At 41.3% G+C, this 17,073-nt stretch overlaps 1 protein-coding gene across 1 annotated transcript in view; it reads right to left on the bottom strand.

Annotated features, from left to right (window-relative positions):
* c1h8orf34 (chromosome 1 C8orf34 homolog) overlaps nt 1–17,073 on the bottom strand; it is a 295,839-nt gene that overhangs the window by 50,902 nt on the left and 227,864 nt on the right. The window contains exons 9-10 of the mRNA XM_034169848.1: nt 7,603–7,688; nt 7,418–7,491 (exon numbers count right to left, since the gene is read on the bottom strand). Coding sequence (XP_034025739.1) covers nt 7,418–7,491; nt 7,603–7,688 — 160 coding nt within the window. The remainder of the gene's footprint in view (nt 1–7,417; nt 7,492–7,602; nt 7,689–17,073) is intronic.

Here is a 17,073-nt window from a genome sequence, read left to right as displayed (position 1 = left end):
GTGGATATCCTGCAGGATGTGGTGTAGCTGTGTCATTCCTCATAATGTACAACATAAATAATTGGGGTTAATTTTCCAAAAATTAGACCATAAAGCATGATGTTTTTTCCACACCATTTGGTGATAATGAGCCCCCGAAGGACCTGCTAAAATAACACTTACAAATTCCATTAGCCTTTCATAAAAGGCCAAACATAACCAATTAAGCACAAAACAACCCCAGTAGGTGACAAAAAAAAGACTGTACTTGTGGATTCCATATGGGACGTATTATTACAACCTTGTTCTTGAGTGTGCCAGACAAGGCTTAAGAGATGTAGTGCAGGTGAGAGGTGGAGTGTTTCAAGCAGCACGTGAAGCTCAGCGGAAATACAGGAGGGTGTTAGATTTTAGGGAAAGTTTCATGTGCTTTTGCATCACAGTCTGTGGCTTCAACAGTGACACTGTCCAAAACATCTCATGAAATGTCAGTGTTCATCTTTAATTGGTTAAACTACAAATATGGGAACAACAAAGGCGTTTGGCTTTTACATGCTACGCCTTGTAATGAATTTCTGGATGGTGTCATTTGAAATAATCCATCAAACGTCCTTCTACACGCTTTGACTCGACACGGCTTTCAGCCTCTAAAAGTCTGCTCCCAGTTAGACTGGAGCCTCTCTGCATCTGCTACCCACACGGAGCAATGCCTCCAAACCTCTTTTTGTAAAAATGCAGTAAAAAGCCCCGTCTAACACTTAGACTGGGTAATTATAAAAAGGTATGGGATTTTTGTGGTAATTATCCAAAGCTACAGACTGCTTTATTAACAGCATGCGACTGTCTGCCCATGTCTGAGTCTGGCATGGGCCAGTTTCAACTTTTGTCAATTTCTTTCCCCCATTCCACAAAGTGTGTGATATTATGCAAGCCTGTTATTGAAAAAGAAAAAGAAACTGCAGACCTGTGATCACGCTCACAAAATGATATCTGACACTTTAATCCACCAGTGAGAAATCACCATCAAGCTACAGTTCGAAGGGAGACTTCAGCATAACAAATACTATCTTTATAATTTAAGGGAGACTTCAGCATAATGATTAATACCATCTTTATATGCACATACAAACCACCAAGTGATGGTGAAATAATGTAAGTGTTGTGTACCGCTCAGTTTAGGTTCAGTAAGCTTGAAGAAATGATGAAGCTGCACAGGAACTATCGATATTTATTTACAGCAGTTAACAGAACAACCGTCTTGTCTCCTTCCATTCACTCTACCTCTGTGACTGGCTGCTCTGCCGTCACAGCCTTTTATATTGGTGCTTAGCGCCCCTGCACGTAACTCTGGTTACTGCAGTACCAGAATCTTCTAGAATACCACAGTAAGGTGATACTAGAGAGTGAAAATTGAGAAAGTAATGAAAGGTAGAGAGAGAAAAGAAGTGCATGGTAAGTGTGAGTTAGGCATGTTAGGGTTGTTAGAGATGTTGGGCGGGGGATACTATGGGAAGAGCTGGATAGTAAAGAGCTTCTTGACAGTAGAGAGATACACCTCAATTGCCTTGTGCATATGGATGGGCAGCCCAGTCTCACGTTTTTTTTTTTGTTTGTTTGTTTTGGGGTTTTTTTTTCATGCTCCTGTGATGAAATGAGTCAAATTTTTGTGACTGGGTTTTTTTAAACTCACTATTCCTAATCCTACTCCTACCCCTGACCCAAACCTTAACCATAACCTAATCTTACTCTTTCCCCCCACCCTAAACATATCCAACCCGACCCCCTGCTTCACTTTTAATTTCATGCAGCCATCACGGAATGAATTAGAATGAATTTGTGCTGCTGTGGCGAAAATGAGGCGTTTTTAGTCACAATATCACAAACCAATAGATTAATGTATATTTGGTGCTGCTGAATCACAACATGCTGTGAGACCAGGTTGGGATGGGAATGCCAGATGGTGCTTCTTGGGGCAGCATAGCAGATGATGAGTGGCAAAACCTTTATAAGAGCATTTAAGCAGATAGGAGCAGACCCAGTAATCACTTTGGAGGTAATTGCGACTTCAGTAAATTTTCCTTCTGCACATCTTCTTGCTTGACTCTTGCTTGCCTCTACTGGTGGTTGGCTCTCACTGCGGAATTGTATCACTTCCTGTTCCAGAGCACAGCGGTGTTTTTCTGTATCTGTTAGCTGTTTAATCTGCGCAATTAGATTGATCTAGTTATCTAGATTATGATTTGTTTCCCAGTGTAATCTTTACGTGCCTTAACTAAAGCACTCCTTCTGCTGAATCACCTCTAAATTATTTACACATTATTCACTTTGCGTGTTTTTAGGAATCCGCTAGCTTAGCGTAGCTACTAGCTCTTAGCCGATTTAGCATGGCGGCTTCTCCTGTCTCTCCCGCACTTTTCTGCTCTGGGTGTGAAATGTTTAGTTATTCCTCGGCCTCCTTTAGCAGTAACGGTACTTGTAATAAGTGTAGCTTATTCGTAGCTTTGGAGGCCAGGCTGGGCGAATTGGAGACTCGGCTCCGCACCGTGGAAAATTCTACAGCTAGCCAGGCCCCTGTAGTCGGTGCGGACCAAGGTAGCTTAGCCGCCGTTAGTTACCCCCTGGCAGATCCCGAGCAGCCGGGAAAGCAGGCTGACTGGGTGACTGTGAGGAGGAAGCGTAGCCCTAAACAGAAGCCCCGTGTACACCGCCAACCCGTTCACATCTCTAACCGTTTTTCCCCACTCGGCAACACACCCGCCGAGGATCAAACTCTGGTTATTGGCGACTCTGTTTTGCGAAATGTGAAGTTAGCGACACCAGCAACCATAGTCAATTGTCTTCCGGGGGCCAGAGCAGGCGACATTGAAGGAAATTTGAAACTGCTGGCTAAGGCTAAGCGTAAATTTGGTAAGATTGTAATTCACGTCGGCAGTAATGACACCCGGTTACGCCAATCGGAGGTCACTAAAATTAACATTAAATCGGTGTGTAACTTTGCAAAAACAATGTCGGACTCTGTAGTTTTCTCTGGGCCCCTCCCCAATCAGACCGGGAGTGACATGTTTAGCCGCATGTTCTCCTTGAAATGCTGGCTGTCTGAGTGGTGTCCAAAAAATGAGGTGGGCTTCATAGATAATTGGCAAAGCTTCTGGGGAAAACCTGGTCTTGTTAGGAGAGACGGCATCCATCCCACTTTGGATGGAGCAGCTCTCATTTCTAGAAATCTGGCCAATTTTCTTAAATCCTCCAAACCGTGACTATCCAGGGTTGGGACCAGGAAGCAGAGTTGTAGTCTTACACACCTCTCTGCAGCTTCTCTCCCCCTGCCATCCCCTCATTACCCCATCCCCGTAGAGACGGTGCCTGCTCCCAGACTACCAATAACCAGCAAAAATCTATTTAAGCATAAAAATTCAAAAGAAAAAATAATATAGCACCTTCAACTGCACCACAGACTAAAACAGTTAAATGTGGTCTATTAAACATTAGGTCTCTCTCTTCTAAGTCCCTGTTGGTAAATGATATAATAATTGATCAACATATTGATTTATTCTGCCTTACAGAAACCTGGTTACAGCAGGATGAATATGTTAGTTTAAATGAGTCAACACCCCCGAGTCACACTAACTGTCAGAATGCTCGTAGCACGGGCCGGGGCGGAGGATTAGCAGCAATCTTCCATTCCAGCTTATTAATTAATCAAAAACCCAGACAGAGCTTTAATTCATTTGAAAGCTTGACTCTTAGTCTTGTCCATCCAAATTGGAAGTCCCAAAAACCAGTTTTATTTGTTATTATCTATCGTCCACCTGGTCGTTACTGTGAGTTTCTCTGTGAATTTTCAGACCTTTTGTCTGACTTAGTGCTTAGCTCAGATAAGATAATTATAGTGGGCGATTTTAACATCCACACAGATGCTGAGAATGACAGCCTCAACACTGCATTTAATCTATTATTAGACTCTATTGGCTTTGCTCAAAAAGTAAATGAGTCCACCCACCACTTTAATCATATCTTAGATCTTGTTCTGACTTATGGTATGGAAATAGAAGACTTAACAGTATTCCCTGAAAACTCCCTTCTGTCTGATCATTTCTTAATAACATTTACATTTACTCTGATGGACTACCCAGCAGTGGGGAATAAGTTTCATTACACTAGAAGTCTTTCAGAAAGCGCTGTAACTAGGTTTAAGGATATGATTCCTTCTTTATGTTCTCTAATGCCATATACCAACACAGTGCAGAGTAGCTACCTAAACTCTGTAAGTGAGATAGAGTATCTCGTCAATAGTTTTACATCCTCATTGAAGACAACTTTGGATGCTGTAGCTCCTCTAAAAAAGAGAGCTTTAAATCAGAAGTGCCTGACTCCGTGGTATAACTCACAAACTCGTAGCTTAAAGCAGATAACCCATAAGTTGGAGAGGAAATGGCGTCTCACTAATTTAGAAGATCTTCACTTAGCCTGGAAAAAGAGTCTGTTGCTCTATAAAAAAGCCCTCCGTAAAGCTAGGACATCTTTCTACTCATCACTAATTGAAGAAAATAAGAACAACCCCAGGTTTCTTTTCAGCACTGTAGCCAGGCTGACAAAGAGTCAGAGCTCTATTGAGCTGAGTATTCCATTAACTTTAACTAGTAATGACTTCATGACTTTCTTTGCTAACAAAATTTTAACTATTAGAGAAAAAATTACTCATAACCATCCCAAAGACGTACCGTTATCTTTGGCTGCTTTCAGTGATGCCGGTATTTGGTTAGACTCTTTCTCTCCGATTGTTCTGTCTGAGTTATTTTCATTAGTTACTTCATCCAAACCATCAACATGTTTATTAGACCCCATTCCTACCAGGCTGCTCAAGGAAGCCCTACCATTATTTAATGCGTCGATCTTAAATATGATCAATCTATCTTTGTTAGTTGGCTATGTACCACAGGCTTTTAAGGTGGCAGTAATTAAACCATTACTTAAAAAGCCATCACTTGACCAAGCTATCTTAGCTAATTATAGGCCAATCTCCAACCTTCCTTTTCTCTCAAAAATTCTTGAAAGGGTAGTTGTAAAACAGCTAACTGATCATCTGCAGAGGAATGGTCTATTTGAAGAGTTTCAGTCAGGTTTTAGAATTCATCAGAGTACAGAAACAGCATTAGTGAAGGTTACAAATGATCTTCTTATGGCCTCGGACAGTGGACTCATCTCTGTGCTTGTTCTGTTAGACCTCAGTGCTGCTTTTGATACTGTTGACCATAAAATTTTATTACAGAGATTAGAGCATGCCATAGGTATTAAAGGCACTGCGCTGCGGTGATTTGAATCATATTTGTCTAATAGATTACAATTTGTTCATGTAAATGGGGAATCTTCTTCACAGACTAAAGTTAATTATGGAGTTCCTCAAGGTTCTGTGCTAGCACCAATTTTATTCACTTTATACATGCTTCCCTTAGGCAGTATTATTAGACGGTATTGCTTAAATTTTCATTGTTACGCAGATGATACCCAGCTTTATCTATCCATGAAGCCAGAGGACACACACCAATTAGCTAAACTGCAGGATTGTCTTACAGACATAAAGACATGGCTGACCTCTAATTTCCTGCTTTTAAACTCAGATAAAACTGAAGTTATTGTACTTGGCCCCACAAATCTTAGAAACATGGTGTCTAACCAGATCCTTACTCTGGATGGCATTACCCTGACCTCTAGTAATACTGTGATAAATCTTGGAGTCATTTTTGATCAGGATATGTCATTCAAAGCGCATATTAAACAAATATGTAGGACTGCTTTTTTGCATTTACGCAATATCTCTAAAATCAGAAAGGTCTTGTCTCAGAGTGATGCTGAAAACTAATTCATGCATTTATTTCCTCTAGGCTGGACTATTGTAATTCATTATTATCAGGTTGTCCTAAAAGTTCCCTAAAAAGCCTTCAGTTAATTCAAAATGCTGCAGCTAGAGTACTGACGGGGACTAGAAGGAGAGAGCATATCTCACCCATATTGGCCTCTCTTCATTGGCTTCCTGTTAATTCTAGAATAGAATTTAAAATTCTTCTTCTTACTTATAAGGTTTTGAATAATCAGGTCCCATCTTATCTTAGGGACCTCGTAGTACCATATCACCCCAATAGAGCGCTTCGCTCTCAGACTGCAGGCTTACTTGTAGTTCCTAGGGTTTGTAAGAGTAGAATGGGAGGCAGAGCCTTCAGCTTTCAGGCTCCTCTCCTGTGGAACCAGCTCCCAATTCAGATCAGGGAGACAGACACCCTCTCTACTTTTAAGATTAGGCTTAAAACTTTCCTTTTTGCTAAAGCTTATAGTTAGGGCTGGATCAGGTGACCCTGAACCATCCCTTAGTTATGCTGCTATAGACGTAGACTGCTGGGGGGTTCCCATGATGCACTGTTTCTTTCTCTTTTTGGTCTGTATGCACCACTCTGCATTTAATCATTAGTGATCGATCTCTGCTCCCCTCCACAGCATGTCTTTTTCCTGGTTCTCTCCCTCAGCCCCAACCAGTCCCAGCAGAAGACTGCCCCTCCCTGAGCCTGGTTCTGCTGGAGGTTTCTTCCTGTTAAAAGGGAGTTTTTCCTTCCCACTGTAGCCAAGTGCTTGCTCACAGGGGGTCGTTTTGACCGTTGGGGTTTTACATAATTATTGTATGGCCTTGCCTTACAATATAAAGCGCCTTGGGGCAACTGTTTGTTGTGATTTGGCGCTATATAAAAAAATTGATTGATTGATTGATCTTCACATGATATGCTACCATTGTGTGATGCTTCAGTGGAACTGACCAAAATATTGAGCTCTTGGACAGCTGAACCAATGGAGAAAACCTTCAGCATTTGCACATGTTGCATAAACTAAAATTACACTCATACATTAAGGTAAAAATGGTCCTGTTTGGGCTTTGTCCTATTACCAATAAAATCGAGGGGACTTTCACTATCTGTCAGCAGGGGCTCAGTACCCACTCACTCACTCACTTATCTTCAAACACTTACTCCAATTAAGGGTCACGGGGGGCTGGAGCCTCTCCCAGCAGTCATTGGGAGTGAGGTGGGGTACACCATGGACAGGATGCCAGTCTGTCGCAGGGCCATATATAGACAAACAAGCACATTCACACCTGCACACACACCTATGGACAATTTAAAGTGTCCAATCCAATGAATCTGCATGTCTTTGGATGTGGGAGGAAGCCGGAGCACTCGGAGGGGAGAACATGCAAACTCCACACAGAAAGGCCACAGGCGGGAATCAATGTCATGACCTTCTTGCTGTGAGGCAACAACACTAACCACTAAGCCACCATGCTGCCAGCTCAGTACCCAATCACAACACAACAACATCAATTATAATATTAATAATAATAATAACTGGAAAGTGATCTTAATTCTTTGACAGCTAATATTGGGAGAACATTTACAGAGCTTGATACCTGAGATATGGCATCGCATTCCTGCACCCGTCCCTGAGCCACGTTCACCCCAGGCAATGGAGCTGCTCCAAACAGCACACATGATCACCCACAAACAACGAAAGAGAGCGTGAGATCACAGAAGTGTTGGAAACGCATTTGAAGTTTTGATACTTTTGTGTCACGCAACTCACAGCTGATATCAGGTACAGCCTGCTCAGAAATATGAGGCCTGTGATCCTCTTCAGCTTTGCTGTTTGACAGACTGTCCCCCTGCAACCTGTGGTCAAAATAAAAATTCATACAGTAAAATTCAGTGCAGCAGAAAATTATACTGAATAAGAACATAAGCACAGCACGAAAAGGTCTGTGACCTACAGTACGTAGTAATATGATTAACATACGCTTATTAAAATGAACAAAAATGTAAATCAGACACAGTGCACTGGATCCCGTCTGTGTGTATGCTTCAGCGGACACGTTGGTATAGCTCAAAGGGCGTGTCAGACAAGGGTGCAATTTAGAACTAGAAATTGGGGGAGACAAAGTGTGAGGCCCCTAGGGCCGAAGCCCATAGGCCGGGGGTATGGGGGCCGCTTTAGGCCCCCAGAAGCCAATGGTTTCTAGATAAGCTCAGATGCATTCTGAGCATCCAGAACAGTAATTTTAATGTTTTGAGAAGACCATAAAGTGGACACCATTTGACTTATGCAATTTGAAACTGTGGATATAAGTACTTTATTCTGAGAATAGCCAGCATTGATTTTTATTAACATCCTGGCATAAATAAGGTATCACCACATGTGTAGAACTCAAAAAGAATGATAGGTTGAGTTTTCATTAAAAGAACAACTGCAATGTGGTAAAATGTATTCATAAATATGAAAGAACAGGCTCTTAAGAATTATTATCTATCACACACACACACGCTCCCCCTCCACCTGCCAAAAAAAAAAAAAAAAAAAAAAAAAAAAAAATATATATATATATATATATATATATATATATATATATATATATATATATATATATATATATATATATATATATACAGTATATGGCAAAATTATCCTTGACCAGCTGTGAAATTGGTTTTGTTTTTTGTTTTTTAAAATTGCTAACAGACATGGTTTAAAATATGACCTTCTTGAATTAATTAAAAAACAACAACAACAACAAAAAAGCACATGCACAACTTAGATGGTTCACAAATACATGCACAAATATGATCTGAATGCATCACTCTACTCAGTGAGATCTGTGCTACTCGTTGCCTTTCACGGCCTGTGCAAACTCATTCAAACTCTGCAAAACTGTGCGGAACAAACAGCATCTGTTTATGTAAAGCTCATGTTTAATTACTGTAAATCACGGAACATTTTAATTGTAATTACACGCAACTATCTTCAAATTCTACTTCCATGTTATCAGCTGGAAACAGAAGATAAACAATCCACGACAGCTGCATTTCTGCTTCTATCACACATAAAACGTAGAACATAACTTTTCAACGTGTATTCCGTTTCATTCTCTTTCATAAAACCATCTGCTTGTCTCTTCCTCTCTTAAATGCTGTTTATGAGACCACAAAAAGTATCTAAGATGACGATTGCTGGCCCTTCACATGCTGGACCAAAGCTGCTCATATACCCCCAGTACATTCCTGACATGAAAGCAATTAAATTAACGAGAACTACAAGCCAAAGAGGGTTTAGTAGAGATCATACCTCTTTTTTTTTGGGGGGGGGGGGGGGGGGGGTGCACTGTCAACTCCCTCATATTATGCCCAAGGATCTGGGATACATTTGCGTATTTTGTGGTAGGGAGCAAATACCCTTTAAAAGGATGGATCTCGGACATGAAAGAGGTGGATGAAGACTGGTGAAACCACAACTATAACCCAAAAGACAAAGACGTGCCCACAACACACAGGCCACACCACATTTACACTTCAACCAAGCAGTGGAAAGCCAGGCGAAGCCCGGAGCTTCCTGACCTGCCACTGCTGGTTAAGGAGCCTCACAGACGGGACAAGAGAGGATGTTGTGTTCGAACAGAAATTAAACAACAGAACACACACCCTCTGCTGGAACTTTGGACGATTAATTTGGATTCACTTGTGCAGATAAATGAGGAAATATCTACTTTTGTGTTCTGATATTGTATTTGGAAGTAAAACAACCAGGTGTGTTGCCAACCTGACCACGCTACGACATTGGGATTTGAGAACGTACCGTAAAAAGTTACAGAATTTGCAATTCTGCTTTCAACATTTAAAACTGGCTCATAGTTTATGGACACCAAATACTAATTTTTTTTTATGTCCAATTGGTAAGGCTAGGGATATGAAAAACAGCCAGGTGATATTGACACACACACACACACACACACACACACACACACACACACACACACACACACACACACACACACACACACACACACACACACACACACACACACACACACACACACACACACACACACACACACACACACACATTATACCCATCCATTTTCTGAGCCCACATATTCCTGTTAAGGGTCACGTGGTGGTGGGGGTCTGCTAGTCCATCACAGGAACAAAACAAAGACTATCATGTTCTGACTCATACTTGGCTATGATCACCAATTCACCTAACCTGCATGTCTTTGGAAATGGGAGGAAACCGGAGGACCCAGAGAGAACTCATGCAAATACAAAGCGAACATGCAAACTCCACATAGGAGGACAAATCAGAGGACCAGGTCAGAAACAAACCCAGCACATTCTTGTTGTGAGCCAACAGTGCCAACCACTAAGCCACCCTGCTACCAATAAATTATATATACAGTAGTGTTCAGTAGTGTTCAGTAGTGCTATGTGACTAAAAAGATTAATCCAGGTTTTGAGTATATTTCTTATTGTTACATGGGAAACAAGGTACCAGTAGATTCAGTAGATTCTCACAAATCCGACAAGACCAAGCATTCATGATATGCACACTCTTAAGGCTATGAAATTGGACTATTATTAAAAAAAGTAGAAAAGGGGGTGTTCACAATAATAGTAGCATCTGCTGTTTACGCTACAAACTCAAAACTATTATGTTCAAACTGTTTTTTTTTAGCAATCCTGTGAATCATTAAACTAGTGTTTAGTTGTATAACCACAGTTTTTCATGATTTCTTCACATCTGCGAGGCATTCATTTTGTTGGTTTGGAACCGCTCATTTACTAGCGTGCTTGGGGTCATTGTCTTGTTGAAACACCCATTTCAAGGGCATGTCCTCTTCAGCATAAGGCAACATGACCTCTTCAAGTATTTTGACATATCCAAACTGATCCATTTATTTATATAGAGCCAAATCACAACAAACAGTTGCCCCAAGGTGCTTTATATTGTAAGGCAAGGCCATACAATACTTATGGAAAAACCCCAACGGTCAAAACAACCCCCTGTGAGCAAGCACTTGGCAACAATGGGAAGGAAAAACTCCCTTTTAACAGGAAGAAACCTCCAGCAGAACCAGGCTCAGGGAGCGGCAGTCTTCTGCTGGGACTGGTTGGGGCTGAGGGAGAGAACCAGGAAAAAGACATGCTGTGGAGGGGAGCAGAGATCAATCACTAATGATTAAATGCAGAGTGGTGCATACAGAGCAAAAAGAGAAAGAAACACTCAGTGCATCATGGGAACCCCCCAGCAGTCTACGTTTATAGCAGCATAACTAAGGGATGGTTCAGGGTCACCTGATCCAGCCCTAACTATAAGCTTTAGCAAAAAGGAAAGTTTTAAGCCTAATCTTAAAAGTAGAGAAGGTGTCTGTCTCCCTGATCTGAATTGGGAGCTGGTTCCACAGGAGAGGAGCCTGAAAGCTGAAGGCTCTGCCTCCCATTCTACTCTTACAAACCCTGCAGTCTGAGAGCGAAGCGCTCTATTGGGGTGATATGGTACTATGAGGTCCCTAAGATAAGATGGGACCTGATTATTCAAAACCTTATAAGTAAGAAGAAGAATTTTAAATTCTATTCTAGAATTAACAGGAAGCCAATGAAGAGAGGCCAATATGGGTGAGATATGCTCTCTCCTTCTAGTCCCTGTCAGTACTCTAGCTGCAGCATTTTGAATTAACTGAAGGCTTTTCAGGGAACTTATAGGACAACCTGATAATAATGAATTACAATAGTCCAGCCTAGAGGAAATAAATGCATGAATTAGTTTTTCAGCATCACTCTGAGACAAGACCTTTCTAATTTTAGAGATATTGCGCAAATGCAAAAAAGCAGTCCTACATATTTGTTTAATATGCGCATTGAATGACATATCCTGATCAAAAATGACTCCAAGATTTCTCACAGTATTACTAGAGGTCAGGGTAATGCCATCCAGAGTAAGGATCTGGTTAGACACCATGTTTCTAAGATTTGTGGGGCCAAGTACAATAACTTCAGTTTTATCTGAGTTTAAAAGCAGGAAATTAGAGGTCATCCATGTCTTTATGTCTGTAAGACAATCCTGAAGTTTAGCTAATTGGTGTGTGTCCTCTGGCTTCATGGAAAGATAAAGCTGGGTATCATCTGCGTAACAATGAAAATTTAAGCAATGCCGTCTAATAATACTGCCTAAGGGAAACATGTATAAAGTGAATAAAATTGGTCCTAGCACAGAACCTTGTGGAACTCCATAATTAACCTTAGTCTGTGAAGAAGATTCCCCATTTACATGAACAAATTGTAATCTATTAGATAAATATGATTCAAACCACCGCAGCGCAGTGCCTTTAATACCTATGGCATGCTCTAATCTCTGTAATAAAATTTTACGGTCAACAGTATCAAAAGCAGCACTGAGGTCTAACAGAACAAGCACAGAGATGAGTCCACTGTCTGAGGCCATAAGAAGATCATTTGTAACCTTCACTAATGCTGTTTCTGTATTATGATGAATTCTAAAACCTGACTGAAACTCTTCAAATAGACCATTCCTCTGCAGATGATCAGTTAGCTGTTTTACAACTACCCTTTCAAGAATTTTTGAGAGAAAAGGAAGGTTGGAGATTGGCCTATAATTAGCTAAGATAGCTGGGTCAAGTGATGGCTTTTTAAGTAATGGTTTAATTACTGCCACCTTAAAAGCCTGTGGTACATAGCCAACTAATAAAGACAGATTGATCATATTTAAGATCGAAGCATTAATTAATGGTAGGGCTTCCTTGAGCAGCCTGGTAGGAATGGGGTCTAATAGACATGTTGATGGTTTGGAGGAAGTAACTAATGAAAATAACTCAGACAGAACAATCGGCGAGAAAGAGTCTAACCAAATACCGGCATCACTAAAAGCAGCCAAAGATAACGATACGTCTTTGGGATGGTTATGAGTAATTTTTTCTCTAATAGTTAAAATTTTATTAGCAAAGAAAGTCATGAAGTCATTACTAGTCAAAGTTAAAGGAATACTCGGCTCAATAGAGCTGTGACTCTTTGTCAGCCTGGCTACAGTGCTGAAAAGAAACCTGGGGTTATTCTTATTTTCTTCAATTAGTGATGAGTAGTAAGATGTCCTAGCTTTACGGAGGGCTTTTTTATAGAGCAACAGACTCTTTTTCCAGGCTAAGTGAAGATCTTCTAAATTAGTGAGACGCCATTTCCTCTCCAATTTACAGGTTATCTGCTTTAAGCTGCGAGTTTGTGAGTTATACCATGGAGTCAGGCACTTCTGATTTAAAGCTCTCTTTTCAGAGGAGCTACAGAATCCAAAGTTGTCTTCAATGAGGATGTAAAACTATGATCCATGATACCTGGTATGCGATATATAGGCCCAACACCATAGTAGGAGAAACATGCCCATATCATGCCCATTCTTACTTGTAAGGTTTTGAATAATCAGGTCCCATCTTATCTTAGGGACCTCATAGTACCATATCACCCCAATAGAGCGCTTCTCTCTCAGATTGCAGGCTTACTTGTAGTTCCTAGGGTTTGTAAGAGTAGAATGGGAGGCAGAGCCTTCAGCTTTCAGGCTCCTCTCCTGTGGAACCAGCTCCCAATTCAGATCAGGGAGACAGACACCCTCTCTACTTTTAAGATTAGGCTTAAAACTTTCCTTTTTGCTAAAGCTTATAGTTAGGGCTGGATCAGGTGACCCTGAACCATCCCTTAGTTATGCTGCTATAGACTTAGACTGCTGGGGGGTTCCCATGATGCACTGAGTGTTTCTTTCTCTTTTTGCTCTGTATGCACCACTCTGCATTTAATCATTAGTGATTGATCTCTGCTCCCCTCCACAGCATGTCTTTTTCCTGGTTCTCTCCCTCAGCCCCAACAAGTCCCAGCAGAAGACTGCCCCTCCCTGAGCCTGGTTCTGCTGGAGGTTTCTTCCTGTTAAAAGGGAGTTTTTCCTTCCCACTGTCGCCAAGTGCTTGCTCACAGGGGGTCGTTTTGACCGTTGGGGTTTTTACGTAATTATTGTATGGCCTTGCCTTACAATATAAAGTGCCTTGGGGCAACTGTTTGTTGTGATTTGGTGCTATATAAATAAAATTGATTGATTGATTGATTGACTGATTGATATCATGATGCTTGCACCACCATGCTTCACTGTCTTCACTGTGAACTGTGGCTTGAATTCAGAGTTTGGGGGTCGTCTCACAAACTGTCTGCAGCCCTTGGACCCAAAAAGAACAACTTTACTCTCATCAGTCCACAAAATATTCCTCCATTTCTCTTTAGGCCAGCTGATGTGTTCTTTGGCAAATTGTAACCTCTTCTGCACGTCTTTTATTTAACAGAGGGACTTTGCAGGGGATTCTTGCAAATAAATTAGCTTCACAAAGGAATCTTCTAACTGTCACAGCACTTACAGGTAACTCCAGACTGTCTTTGATCATCCTGGAGCTGATCAGTGGGTGAGCCTTTGCCATTCTGGTTATTCTTCTATCCATTTTGATGGTTGTTTTCCGTTTTCTTCCACGCGTCTGTTTTTTTTTTTTTTTTGTCCATTTTAAAGCATTGGAGATCATTGTAGATGAACAGCCTATAATTTCTTGCACCTGCGTATGTTTTCCCCTCTCCAATCAACTTTTTAATCAAACTGCGCTGTTCTTCTGAACAATGTCTTGAACATCCCATTTTCCTCAGGCTTTCAAAGAGAAAAGCATGTTCAACAGGTGCTGGCTTCATCCTTAAATAGGGGACACCTGATTCACACCTGTTTGTTCCACAAAATTGATGAACTCACTGACCGAATGCCACACTACTATTATTGTGAACACCCGCTTTTCTACTTTTTTTTTTTTAACTAATAGCCCAATTTCATTGCCTTAAGAGTGTGCATATCATGAATGCTTGGTCTTGTTGGATTTGTGAGAATCTACTGAATCTACTGGTACCTTGTTTCCCATGTAACAATAAGAAATACGAGGTCTATTAGACAATAAACCGACCCTTTTATTTTTTTTTTTGACTATATGGATTTGAATGACGTGCGATTCCACCAATCATGCTTGAACCCTCGTGCGCATGCATGAGTTTTTTCACGCGTGTCGGTGACGTCATTTCCCTGTAGGCAGGCCTTGAGTGAGATGTGGTCCCGCCCTCTCGGCTGAATTCCTTTGTTTCACACGCTGCTCCAGACGGCGCGCGTTGCTTTATCAAAATTTTTCTGGACCTGTGAGGAATATCCGAGTGGATACTATTCGAGAAATTAAGCTGGTTTTCGGTGAAAAGTTTAACGGCTGATGAGAGATTATGGGGTGTTTCTGTCGGTGTAAGGACTTCCCACAGAGTGGGACGTCCTGCAGCGCTTCCAGGCGCCGTCGTCGGCCTGTTTCGACCTGAAAACATCCTAATTTAAGGCTTAATTCACCCAGGACGTCGTGAGAGAACAGAGAAGATTCAGAGGCATGAGGACTTTATGCGGACATTCCACTGTTTAAGGACATTTTTTTAATGAAAGACGTGCACGCAAATTCGCCAAGTCATTTCTGTGACGACTTGGCGAATCTGTGTGCGCCACGACAGGAAAAACACCTCCGTGTTGAAAACCATTTGTAAAATTCAGGCGGCTTTTGATGGCTTTCAACAAGTGAGTAACTGAGAAATTGTTTAACAGCTTGGGCATGTTCCAACTTGCCCGTTAAGGTTTCCAACGGAGGTGTTTTTCCTGTCGCAACCCCCCACGGTCAGGTCCGGCCCGACATGCGACTCTGCCCGCACGTTCTTTCATTACAAAATGTTTGTTAACAATGGAATGTCCGAATAAACTCCTCATGCCAACTTCTTCTGAAAGTTCTCTGTTCTCTGACGACTTCCTGGGTCAACAGAGCCTGAAATGTGGACGTTTTCAACTTGACGCTGCCGCCTCGAAGTGCAGATCACCGTCAGGCGCCATGGGCCGTCCTTACGGCGACACTACCAGACCAAAATCTCTCATCAGCCGTTAAAATTTTTACCGAAAACCAGCTGAATTTATCAAATGGTGTCCACTCAGTTGTGCCTTACAGTTTTGAAAAAATTTTGATCAAACAAAGCAGCAGTCTCTGAGCCATTCCTAAACAATGAAAAAAACGACGAGAGGGTGGGCGACTCCTCACTCAAAGACTGCCCACAGGCGAATGACGTAACCGACAGGCGTGAAAAAACTCTCGCATGCCCACGAGGGTTCAAGCATGTCTGATGTAATCACACGTGTTTCAAATCCATATGGTTTTTGAAAAAAATAATAAGGTCGGATACTTTTCTAATAGACCTCGTATACTCAAAACCTGGATTAATCTTTTTAGTCACATAACACTACTATTATTCTGAACACTACTGTATATGTGTATGTATGTATGTTTCAGTTCAGTTTAAGTTTATTGCCATTTGCAGTGGAAAAACCACATTGGAATTAAAAAAACTGCGAACAGATCTCAGTGCACATCAAACACACTAACACAAAACCATTCATTCAACATGTACAGCATGATTAAAACCCCCAAGCCACATAAAAATCTCAAAAGAAGGTCTTCAAAGTCAATAAACAGTAGTTTAAAAATATCAAAAACTTAAGTGCCCATGCAGATCCAGAGTGCTTTACTATAGTGCATTGTTTAAAATTTTCACAGCCTGTGGGAAAAAACCCCTGCTATGGTGGGATGTTGTGCTTTTAATGGCACAATACCTTCTGCCAGAGGGAAGCAGGTCAAAAAAGTCACTGGCCAGATGATGAGATGGGTCATTAATGATCAATAATGCCCGAGAAAGACATCTTTTTTTTATAAATGTCCTCCAGATCGGGCAGCTCCACACCTGTAATCCTGCTGGCCGAGCGGACAATTTTGTGCAGTGCTCATTTTTCTTTCTTTGTGGCGTTACCAAACCACACTGTGATGGCTCCTGTGAGGACACTCTCAATAGCACAGCAATAAAGTTTGTCAGAATTTGTTTGCTTGGGGTGAAAGCCTTCAACTTGCGTAAAAAGAACAAACACTGATGGGATTTTTTAGCAACAGCAATAGTGTTTGATTTCCAGCTTAAATTATTTGAAAGAATCACACCCAAAAATTTGCAAAAATTTGTATGTATGTATGTGTGTTTTGTGTAAAGAAATCATTAGTCTTGATCCTTGCTACACCAAATCTGATGTGCTGATGTCTTGGGGTGACTGGACTTTGGATGGGCATATTTAACATATGTTTAATTGCAC

The sequence above is a fragment of the Thalassophryne amazonica genome, chromosome 1 (genome assembly GCF_902500255.1).
Source record: "Thalassophryne amazonica chromosome 1, fThaAma1.1, whole genome shotgun sequence".
NCBI classification, from domain to species: domain Eukaryota; kingdom Metazoa; phylum Chordata; class Actinopteri; order Batrachoidiformes; family Batrachoididae; genus Thalassophryne; species Thalassophryne amazonica.
Note: the sequence above shows the minus strand (reverse complement) of the source record. Positions and strands in the feature narration are given on the sequence as shown.